This window comes from Thermobia domestica, chromosome 5 (assembly GCF_964235325.1).
Source record: "Thermobia domestica chromosome 5, izTheDome1.hap1.1, whole genome shotgun sequence".
Lineage (NCBI taxonomy): Eukaryota > Metazoa > Arthropoda > Insecta > Zygentoma > Lepismatidae > Thermobia > Thermobia domestica.
The window spans coordinates 115,394,703-115,407,108 of NC_137458.1; the positions used below are offsets into that span (position 1 = coordinate 115,394,703).

Below are 12,406 nucleotides of genomic sequence, written 5' to 3' on the forward strand. Positions count from 1 at the left end.
AAAATTTCCTCTCCACGGATGTTTGCATACATGTGGGTTAGTTATCTTGGGTTCGATCCTGATGAGTGCATATTCGTTTCAGATTCCATGTTAAACTGTAAGTCCTGTCTTATGCAAGCCCGCTGCTGAAAAGAGACGAAAAACTCCGATTTCACTTTTTTAACTTAAGTGTAGCTAGGCTGATAATCTATTACTGGCCATAGAATTAGGAGGTTTCCATTGCTCTCAAAGAATTCATGAATATTCTGTAGCGATTAATCTCATTTCAATACTGAGAATCAATTGCCACTTCACCACTCATCCCTTCAGCTTTTTGCTGCTTGTTATTTAGAATGTAACTGGGTCATCCAATGAAGAATTTTTCATGTAAATTTCAAAATATGAATCCATGTTATTAACAACTATATTTTTAATTACGTTAATTTCATATTGTACATTTTGATCAAAATTACTATATTGTTCTGTGTGGTAAGCAACGTCGTTAATCTCTGTAAATAAAAGAAATCCTGAGTGAGTGAGTAAATGAGGGACCAACACTCAGGCCAAATCGCCTAAATTAGAAACTTGAAATTTGGATAGGGCATAGGATTTGTGACGTAAAGTAACACCAAGGAAGAATTTTTGAAAATTTACGGGGAAGTGGGGGGAAAAGGTGGCAGTAATCATCTTAAAATGTACACATTTGAGAATTTCTGAACGCTAGAAACATAAAATTTAGCACATGAAATTCTCATTTAAAGCAATTAGACAAGTGTTTCAGCACTTTTTTTATATTTCCCCTAGAAGGGACAAAAAAGGGGAAGAAGAAAGGGTGGGAGTTACAGTTGTCATAAGGTGGTCATATCGCGAAATTCAAGATTACTGACTGACTGATCAACGAACAGACCGAACCACTTAAGCTAGAAACTTAAAATTTTGACAGTGGATAGGGTTTGTGACGTAAGGCACCACTAAAGAATGATTTTTTTTTTTTTAGAAATTAGAAAGGAAAATGAGGTGGGAATTATTATAGTAAAAATTCCATCTCGAAATCTCTGAAAGGTAGAGACATTAAATTTAGTATATGGACTTTCCATTTAAAGTTTCAGCGTTTTTTGACACTTCTCCTACAAGGAAAATGAAAAGGCGGGAAGAAAAAAGGGTGTGGCCATATTTCGAAATTTCTGAAGATTAGAGACATGTTAGGAATATGAAACTTGTATATAAACCCCTTATTCAAAACAAGTGGCATATGTTATAGCATTTTTGCAAATTACGCTTTTAACGACAACGAATCAATTTCTATTTTTTTTTCTCCGCAGTATATAATAATGACTTCGAAGTTTTCTGTGTTATCATCAGGAGGAAAATAAGTGAACGATTTGAAATGCATTTTTGAACACAGTTAGGACTTGGACAAACATGAGTCATTATTATTTAACTTTTATTGAAATGCATATTCTAACAGGGGAAGAAATTTAAATTTTGCGCAAAGAATAATGCCAATAACGAAGTCTTGCTGTGCGAACCGAGCTAGTGTGGAGGTCTTAAGGAAGAAATCCCCAGCTACCCGAAGGCTAGTGCACCATATTGACGAAAAGAAGTCACTTACATGCCGTTAACTTCGGTACAGTTTACATATCTGTGTAGTGATAGAGAGTACCAGCTTACCATGAGAACTCTTTTGCTCTGTTGCTGAATAATAAGTTTTTACGTCTTTAAAATTAATCATTACCCTTGTCTAGACCAGAGCGCTTTTCTGTGCAATTGATGCAAGCCGTAACTCGGATGCGTCGTAGTGTTTGGCCGTTTTTTCAACAGAACTCTGCAACTTCAAACTTTAGTTTTATCATCATTACTGTCAAGGTACATGTCTATCAGTCATAAGATAAACAATTCTTTTTTTTTTTTTTTTTTTTTTAAGTGTCTTACGTAAAGCATAGTTTTCCTGCTCTTTAAAAAAATGTATCTGTTCATTATATTTTGCTTATATTGAAGCTTGGCTGCTGGCAACTTCGACCTTTGGTGGCTTCTTCTTTTACTATATTGAAGATCGTACTATATATTCAGACATGAAATATAAAATATGATATTGTTATTATTGTTTATTTTTTTTTCAAAAGAATCTTTTTAATATGTATCGGAAAACGAGTGGAGGAGCAAAAGCAATGGAAACTCAAAAGTTTTAAACATATGTCATTTCTTGCTCAGCTCTCCGAGTAATGTTACAAGATTTTTTTTTTTTTTGATGAAACTTAACTAACGTTCGTACTATATTTTTCAATTGGATCCCAATCCCAGTTTGCTCTAACCAAAACATTAAATTCTGTATGCTGTGGCGAGACCGAGGGGCGCTCTCAGAGAATCAACAAAATCCCACTCCATTGCATATTAAGGTATTTCTTTCAGTATGAAAAGGAAAGGGCACTATTGGCAGGAAATTTTTCATTGAAATTGTTAAATCGAATGAGTGAACCAGTTGTAAATATTACTACAAGAAAATAAAAACAGAACAAATACCATATCGAAACTGAAACTAATCTAATACAAACAAATGCAAATATGCCTGAGGCTCAAAAATGATTTTGAATTGATCCTCGTTGTTATATCAATTGCACGTTGAACTTTGGTAATGGATTATATGTGTGATATTTCTACAATTTCCGATTCTCGAAGAAAAGGCTTCTAAAACATTGCTGGGTGTTTCACGTGAGATCCTCTGAAGAGTATCATATTCATCTCTTGGAGATTTAACTGTTCCGTGAGAACGCTTCGATTTATGTGATGAAATATTAATAATCAATTTCTTGAAATAGGACTCTATACAGAGATGGAATGCGAGTCGTCTTAGTGAAGTCACTACTGAGCAGTTCCGATAGCTCTGTTCATGTAACTTCATGAGGCACAAGTGTGGACTAATGAAGGAGTGCTTCAAGCGCATTCAACGCAAGACACTCGCTAGATGAATCCGTGTTTAGTTAAGTTGAAAATGTACAAATGTTGTGATAGCAATCTATATATTAAAATGCTACAATAGCAACAAAAGCGCCTGAGCTCCAACCTATAACTTTTGATTTACGGTTATTTGTGATTTCACGTTTGTAACAAAGACAATTTTTTTAAAGTATGTGTACTTTAAATAAATTACTTCAAGAGATCTTTTCCATAAAGTTTATCCTTTTAAATTATTGTTCAAAACCTTTGCATTTTAATAAGCCTTCTCCAAAATATATGCAAATGAATTGTGCTGCCATCTTTGGAGTTATTTAAACTATACGTTTGTGGAGTTTATATGTTTGTGGCAAATCCTTTCGACAGTGAGATCTCGGAACCTACAGGCTCTAGAAAGATAACGTTTTCACTGATCGATTGCAAATTTTGAGTAGATTGTCCAGTTCTAACTCAATATTTAAAAAAGCATGGCCATTATTTCTTTATTACATTTTTAGAAGTGTTGAAATTAAAAAATAACTAAAGCATCATATCCTACCTATTATACATTCCAACACCACATGATTGTATATAGGGGTTGCATATCTCTCAGGGGTTTGTTCCATGGCCAAATTATAATGAAAAACGAAGGTTAACCATTTCTCCAGAATGAGTTGAATCTTTATTGTTTGGAGTGTTTTGCCCGATAAATACCATATATCACTGACATTATCGTTGATTGTATGTGTAATGTATTAGCTTATTTTAAAATATATAAAATGATAATCATGCCTGTTGTTCTGTATGGTTGCAAAACATGGTCGCTTACTCGGAAGGAAGAACATGGATTGAAAGTATTTGAAAACAAGATCCTGAGACGAATATTTGGACCCAAGAGAAACAGGAATAGGAAATGGCGGAAACTTCATAACGAGGAACTACATAATTTATACGGTTTACCCAACATTGTTAGGATCATCAAATCTACGAGGCTCACGTGGGCAGGTCATGTAGCCAGGATGGAAGAAAGAATGAACGCTTTCAAAATCTTAACTGGGAGACCAGCCGGAAAACGACCATTAGGAAGATCTTGGCGCAGATGAGAGGACAATATTAAGATGGATCTCGCAGAAATAAGAATACAAAGTAGAAACTGGATCCAATTGGCTAAGGATAGAAGTCAATGGAGAGCTTTTGTGAACGCGGCATTGAACCTCCGGGTTCCATAGACCATAGAGCTAGTTAGTTTATGTATTTGCTTATTACATACTGTATGCAAGAAGAAAGAAAACACTGATCATACATGAATTAAGAAGTCCAGCGGAAGTAGGCTCAGATCTTGCAAACGGTGCGAGATATTGAAAAAGTAATCGAAAAAAGTCTCCCCTTTACGGTATCTCTTGCCGATTTTTTTATCAAGACGTCTTTCACTTGTGTCTGCAAAGGGACATGTACAGATGTGAGGAATAACAAGGAGATTCATGCTTATATATGAATGATGCGCTGTGTACAGAGCGCAGGGTCAGCTAGTTAATTATAAAGTTTGATTTTGTGGCTCAAAGTTGAGTTAATTTTGAGTGTAACATCCTTTCAGGAGCGAAGCTATATGAGACGAGACATATTAATTAACGTGGAATCCGAACCATATGAGCTCCCGCCATGAATCGAACCCGCGTTTCCCATACCAAAGGCACGTACGCTAACCGCTTAGCCACGGAGGAGCTCTTGTGTCTCAAAGCTTTAGGCAAGCTAAGAGAGGGAAGTTGGCCAGCTAAAATTGATGGAAGTTGTGGCGATGCGTGAAGTTTTATACCTCGTTTTTAAGCAGCGGCGACGTTGGTGTGTCTTGTCCATCACGTGAACAAGTAATGATGATTTCTGTTGTTTGCTTTGTGAAGTAACTCAAAAGAGCACGTGGGTTTGTTTATAAATATAACCACGTGCATAATATTACAATATCATCGCATTTAATTTTTTAGAGTACAGTTGGCAAGGTAATCATGTTTCAAGTGACCGTTTTTTTTTAATGTATTTCAGTTTAAGAAAGTTCGTGAAAAAAGTCTGTTTTTGTTCCAATTTTATGCGTCTTATATATATATATATATATATATATATATATATATATGCCTGTGCACTGTTTTTTAGTTGTGTTAAAACTCCTACTGCAGATTAGCAGAAAATGAAATGTTTATCCGTGTAAATTAAAGATTATCCGCATTCTATTGTAGATCATCGAGCAAAAGACAAAATACATGTGACATTTCATAAATACTAAATGAATTCACAATATTATATGAATCGAAAATTCCCTGTTTCGGTACGGACATAATATCGAAATGATTACGATACTTCTATTTTGAATATTGAGCTAGGAATACGAACCTGCGGCACGAAAGAAAGTTTAAGCCACCATGGCAATGTCGAGAGTAATTCCTTAGATGGTAGAGCTTTTAGTAAATAAATAACAAGTCTGAAATTTAGTAGCCAAAGTAAAACTTTAGATAACTTTGTAATCTCTAATATTGTTTGAAATTCATACACTATTTCTGGTCTAAGCTTTTATATTGAATTTGGAATATCTGATGCAATTTCAACTAAAGTGAAACCTGCATCAGTGGTCGCTCTTCAAGAAAATTTATTCATCGTGTTAAGAAATTAATAGGTGTAACCACTGATTAATGATTTGACATACAAGCAACCAACTTAAGGAACTAGTATTTCAGGAAATTCTGCATATTTTTTCAAAATGTTGTAAGAAAATAAAGCCCAATGTAAAAATTATAATGTACCTACAAAAAATTGTAATCCAATACAGGCTAATGTTTTGAAGTTGTTCATTAGTAAGCACTACATTAGTTAGATAATCGTCTGCCAGCGTACTGTTGAAAGATATAGAAACTTCTTGAAGCAGTGTCTATTATAGATTATACTCTTTTACAATTACTAAAAAGTAAAGTTGAAATTCTAATTTATTATAATTATTATTAGCGTAACAATTATATCTTAACAAGATCCAAAAATAGGCTATAAATTTCAACTAACATTCCAATTTTATTGTATTTAAAACTTTCTTTTTGAATGAAAGATTCTAGTTGAAAATGTGTGATCCTGACGTGCAATTTAAAATGTTTGCAATCTGTTCGTAAATAAAAGTATTAATAGATTGTTTTTCTGCAGCAGGTGAGTGGTTCGAGTCCAGATTTGGTGTCATCACGTAGCTTAGGTAAAGCGAGGCATTTCCTGGAGGCTACATCGCAGTCGAAATTGGTACCTAACCCTGACGCTTATCGAACATATACAAATCTTGCTGCCGTGGGAAATGTGAACCTTAAACATGAACAAGGATACAAGGACTTCTCTTCCACCGATGATCCAAATGTTCTTTATTGCGTGAGTGGACTGAACGAACAAAAAGTGTCGGACAGTGGTTCATTAGGTCACGTGCAATCGCCTGTTCTTCAGAGTGTAGCAGGAGTGACTGATATGCAGCTTCAACACCAATATACCTCTGCAAGCGTTAATATGTGTACAGAAAATAAAATTCAAGGGACATATTTAGGGCAACAAAATCACATGGGATCTGTTGTACCTTACACTGTTACTTCAACATCAGGCATTTCTCAATACAGTGTAACGGAACCTATTTATGAGAATGTTCCTCTTCCATGGATGGACAGTAATGTAGGCTTAAGAAGTAGGACTTCCAGTATTCAGTCAGCACCAGAAATGAGAATGATGGGGAACAGTAATACCACTGCATTTGGCCATAATATTGGGGTTGTTGGAAGCAAACCAAATACGGAAACTAATATCAGTACTCAACAGGTATACAGTTCTGATCAGTATTCGTTTATGACGAGGCATACATCTCAGGAATTGTGTTCAGGTACCTTATTGACCTCTTCGCAAGAGCAGCAAGGGTCTAGTGGTGTAGGTGAACGATTAGTTTATTCAAATAGGGACATACCACCTCCCGGAGAAATCAGAAAATTAAAACGGCGAAAGTGGGCTGTGTTTGTCGGTGGGAAAAATAAAACAAACTCAAAAACTCATAAGCAGGGTTCAAGTGGGACTTTCAAAGGAGAACAGTTTCCGGAATGCGTCATGGCTGAAAGTGAGCTGCTGCCACAATGGAATGTTCCTGTTGGAAGGCTGCCATTAACTGCAGCTATTCCAAAAGATACTATGGTAAGAATCGCCTATTACGGCATTGATTTGTTAATAAATAAATAATACAAACTTTTGGTTTTAAAAAGTCTTATATTTAATTGTATGTTGTATATTAATAGAGAGAAACATTAAAGTCATCTACTTTTCCAACTCATGTATTGAGATTAATTTTCCATTTGTTGAGATTAAAATACACTTTATAACCGATGTCAAATTAATTATATAGGAAAAAGTTCACTTAAAGCTCAGTATTCCAAAAACATTATCTTCATATTTAGTTTTATTTTGTATTTGTAGATTCATTTTAACTTTGTGTGTAGACCTTATATAATTTATTACTTTAATGAATTTACAATCTGATAAGTTAATAAATATATTTACAACAACATCTATGAAGTAGAGTTGCCAGGTTTCCGGATGCCATCTGTTGCGCCCGAGTTCAGAATACATTATACAGGCAGCGAACTAATTCAATGGGTTTACATATTAAAAGACTTACAATTAATTATTTATGCCTGATAATATGAATGTTGTTAGTTATTTACAATATACGGTGGCTCAGTGGTAGAGCGTTCTCCTTTAATGCATGGAGTATGTAGTTCAATTCCAGTTTACGCCAAGTGCGCATTATGGTGGATAAACACCGTGTGCTTAGGATTTCTCGGGGTTCTGTTTCCTCTCACTTTCTTCATATCACCATTTCATTCATTCATTCATTCTCATCATCACTGTCTCGTTTAGCGTGCAAGTGGTAGAGCGTTTACCTTTGGTGCGTAAGGTCCTTGGTTCGATCCCCGGCCAAGTAAGTTTGTGGTGGCCAACATCGTATCCATGGGTTTTCTCAGGGTACTCCCTTTTCCCCCACTTTCTCATTCCACCGATTTTTCCATCATTGTTCACTTGCCTTAACCATCTGTCTCCCTTATCCTAAAAGCCATAATCTTGGGACATTAAACTGAAAGGTTTCAATTAAGTTCTTTTAGCTTACACGGCATAACCATGGATCTTAAATATATATTTTTTTTTTCAAATATTATAGTTTTATTGTAACAAATGCTAGGTTAGAACTCTTTTCATTGTTGCGCCTGTATTATCGCGTAGCAACATCATGTTCTTCATTTGATGATTTGACAGAGGTAGGAGTTAAAATTAATTTCGGTGGAAATGAATTGTACAATAAGCTTTTTTAAAATCTGTAATATCAACACTTAGTAGAAGGGATAATAATAATGGGTGTAAATTATACATAAAATGCTCTTTAGAAATGAAGATACATCAAATCGCGTCAAATAATATTGTATATTCTTGCTATAGCAGTGAGTAATGCACATGGTCATATGATAGAAACAGAATGTCGATTAAACTTGTGATGGTCTAAGTTTGTGTTCAGATGAATTTGAAAATGACCTGTTAAGATTTCCACAGAGATGTTCTGGAAACAAGACTACTCTTGACAAAAACAAGAAGGTCCAAAAAGTAATAAAGAGGCGCCTATAATCTAATTTATTTTCATTTAGTTCGATATGGATTACTTTAGTTAATAGCACTGGTAGTGTTAGTAGTTCATGATAGTAGTTATAAGTGCTAAAAGTGACAGTGGTAATACAGTAAACATGCAAAAAATCATCAGTTTTAAATTTGTGTCCCAGTTACACATTGCGCTGATCTCCGAACTTGTCTTTAATTCAAACTGGTAACCCTACTATGAAATAATAAATTATCTTACAAGTCAGATATATTGAATAACTTGTGTTCTATATTTGTATGTGAAAGCGAAATGAAATATTTGTATCCTTTTAAATTCATGTGGTGTTAAGTACAAATTCTTCGTGAAAGAAATTAAATTGTATTTTGTACTTATTTTAGAGCTTACTTCCTTTTTCAGTGCCAATTACTAGAGAAGAAGTTAGCGGACAGTCAGTTGTTTTTCGAATTTGAAAAAATACCAAAGAAGAAATCAAACGCTGATTTTTCAACTGCGTGTCATCCAGATAATTTAATTCGAAACAGGTAATGTTAAGTAAAAATAAGTTTTCTCTATTTATTACGCAGTGCAGTTTTTGATTATTATTATTATTATTATTATTATTATTATTTTTAAGCATTAAGAGCAAAAAGAAGAATACCCAGTGAGGTAATTGATTAAGATAGTTTACTGAAACCAAGATGCCTTAAATTGTAAACTTGAAGCACTCACGTATTGATACTGGGCAGTTGATGACCAGAGTGGAGCAGTACCGAAGTGAACATGACTCTTGCTGTTATTTTTCATTTCGATCATTCAATGGAATGAATAAAAATGTATTGTTATGTATTCACGGAGAAATGGCAGGTTGCTCTTCTGCCAACTTTTTGCTCACTAGATGCTTTTAATACCCAACCCTCAGAGTATATGAGTCGCAGAGTATATGAGTATTTGCGTCAATTATCTTTACGACGCACTACGTTGCATGTGATTACAAAGAGTGTTTAAAAAGTTTTGCACAGTGGTCTCTATAATTTTTTTATTTGTTGCAGGAGGAGAATGAAATTTTTTGTGAACATTTAACTATAAGTTGGTATATAAAAGTATTTACTTTTATTTACAGGTGAGCCATAATGGACCGTCAAGTAGTTGTCAGGTTGCGACAACGGTCGGTGATGGAGTTCCTCTTCAAGACCGGTGATGATTCTGCCACATCGATTCACAGGAAGTTGCTCCCTGTTTATGGGGAGGACATACTGGATCGCAGCAGTATCCAGCGGTGGTTGCAGAGGTTTAAAGAAGGTGATTTCTCTCTACTGGATAATCCACGATGCGGTAGACCATCAACGGTAGTGAGTGATGTAAATAAGGAGACCATTAATTAAATCATCCAAACTGACATGTGTGACGACACGACAGCTTGCTGAAATGACTGGTTTGTCATTGGGTAGTGTGGTATCAGTAGTACAGTCACTAGGGTACAGAAAAATCTGTGCACGTTGGGTGCCTAGATTATTGACAAGAGAAATAAAAAAAGATGAGAAAGGATGTGTGCGAGGGTTTCATGACGACCTTTACTGAAGAGTGGAAACAGTGTTTTGACGGCGTCATTACCCAGGATGAAACATGATTGTTTTTGTCAGAACCTGAGAGCAAAACACGTCTGAAGGCCCACCTGCGCGGTAAAACATTTGATAGTGAGAAAGACCTTATTTCCTGTGTCAAGCGATGGTGTAAAAGTCAATCCCCAGAATGTTACCAAAGTGCATTTACATCATGGAAAGAACGTTGGACAAGATGCGTCACAGCTGATGGAGGCTACATTGAGTAGGCTCAGTGTATAGCTAAATGTTTCAAATATGTTCACAAAAAATTTCATTCTTCTCCTGGGACAAATAAAAAAAAAAAAAAATAAAATAAAATAGAGACCACTGTGCAAAACTTTTTGAACACCCTTTGTAATCACACCCAAGGTAGTGCGTCGTAAAGATAATTGAACTTTTCTCAAAACTGCGGTACATTTTACAATTTTATTTCGATCAAGGCGCAAATACTGCGCATGCTCATAAAGAAATATGTGCTATTTATGAAAAGATACGTTATCAAAAGCAACAGTCGAAAGGTGGTTCAGTCGCTTTCGTTCTGGGAATTTTTATGTCCCATATGCTCGTCGCATTGAGTGACCAATCAGCAAAAGTGGATGATATACTGGCAAAAGTCGAGCAAGGTTGGCATATAAGCATTCTGGCATTGCCAGTGATAAAAAATAATTTTAAAAAAATGTTATGCCATGCCATTAGTGAGATTGGAAAGGCATCGTGCTTCAAGAGCTGCAGCCGCCGTCCACAGCGATAGGCTCGGACCCGTACTGTCGACAATTAGCGCTAGTGTAGCTAGCAATTCAAAAGAAACCGGAAGTGGTCAACAGGAAGGGTGTCATATACCACACTGATAACATGAGACCACATATATATTTAGCGACCCATCAGAAATTGAGAGGGAGGTTTTAATCCATTCACCACATTCGTGATTTTTTTCATAATTTTTTAACTTCATCTTTATTCCCCGCAAAGGTCTTAAAATTTTGCAATTTTTATCAAAATTTGATATTTTTTGAAAATATTAAACAATTTTTAAAGCTGCCCAATGAAATCGAACTAGGTGACAAAAGTTGCATAATGACTAGATTAACTACACTGTTCATGATTTTAAAAATAATTTGCATCTTCATTCCCCGCAAGGGCCTGAAATTTTGCAGTTTTTATGGTAAATTTCGAAATTTCACTTAAAATATTATAAAAGTTTTAAAATCCGCCAAATCATTTCACACAAGTTTAAGGAAGAGTTGTTTTCACTACCATAACACCCATGGTAGTGTTGAAGACACTGACAATTTTCATTGAAGACACTGACAATTTTCAAGAACTGTCAGATAACATCTGCTAGACGTCAAGCCTTGTACGTGACTAGTATAATTTCGATGATTTTGAAAATATTTTTTCTTTGTCTTCGTAACCTCCAACAAGTTTTAAAATGAGGTTTCACACTAATATCTAAAAATACATTGAGCACAATATTAAGATGTAGTATATAAATTTAACAATTTTGCATTGAATTTATTTTTGATATGTAGGTTTTTGCTGGTTCCCAGAACTCACCACGAGGAGGTGGCTGCATGTAGAGTTCCGCCCATCCATCCTACCTTTGGAAACTCTCTTGTAACTTTTTGGTTTATATTCAGATTTTGTTTCGAATGTGGGCATAATTGACCTATCCAAAAGTATTACTCTGATAAATCCATCTCGAGCTAAATCACCCTTCACACGAAGGTTATACACTTCGGACGAAGCTTCGGTAACAGTTTTAACGCACTTCTCGATTGCTTGGATATGACATGGTAAATGGAAAACAGACAGGAGGACAGATGAACCTTCCGTTACACATTTTTGTAGATCCTCCTCCAACAAATGGCACGTCAGGGGTGGCTCAGTTACTTCGCGTTCTTTCCAGTCGATTAGGTCAGTGTAATCCTGAGCACTAAAGTGTATTGCTGGAATACTGAACTTACGTACAGGAACTGTTTGGTTTGAGATTCTCGGCCTTGTGTCAAGAATTCTCGCATAGCTAGTTTTCGAATATGCTTTCGATCACCGGCGAGCATAGATACCAATAAATTCTCCGAATGCGCGAAGAAACCATTAAGATGAATTTCCTAGCTCTAATGAGCTTCAGTTCATTGTTTAAGTACCGTGAAAAGGCTATAGTACGATATACGTTTACAGGAGCATCCTTGATAGCAGGATTACATTTAATGTAAAACCACATCGGAGCATACACTTTCATGATAAATGTAACCAGCTC

General features: G+C 35.4%; 1 protein-coding gene across 3 annotated transcripts in view; it reads left to right on the forward strand.

Moving 5' to 3' along the window:
• Window positions 1–12,406, forward strand: part of Pez (protein tyrosine phosphatase non-receptor pez) — a 116,236-nt gene that overhangs the window by 63,869 nt on the left and 39,961 nt on the right. For 2 of the 3 annotated variants that reach the window (XM_081758940.1, XM_081758943.1), the window contains exons 14-15: window positions 6,088–7,098; window positions 8,966–9,090. In XM_081758940.1, the coding sequence (XP_081615066.1) occupies window positions 6,088–7,098; window positions 8,966–9,090 (1,136 nt within the window). The remainder of the gene's footprint in view (window positions 1–6,087; window positions 7,099–8,965; window positions 9,091–12,406) is intronic. The other variant, XM_081758941.1, reaches the window with a different exon arrangement.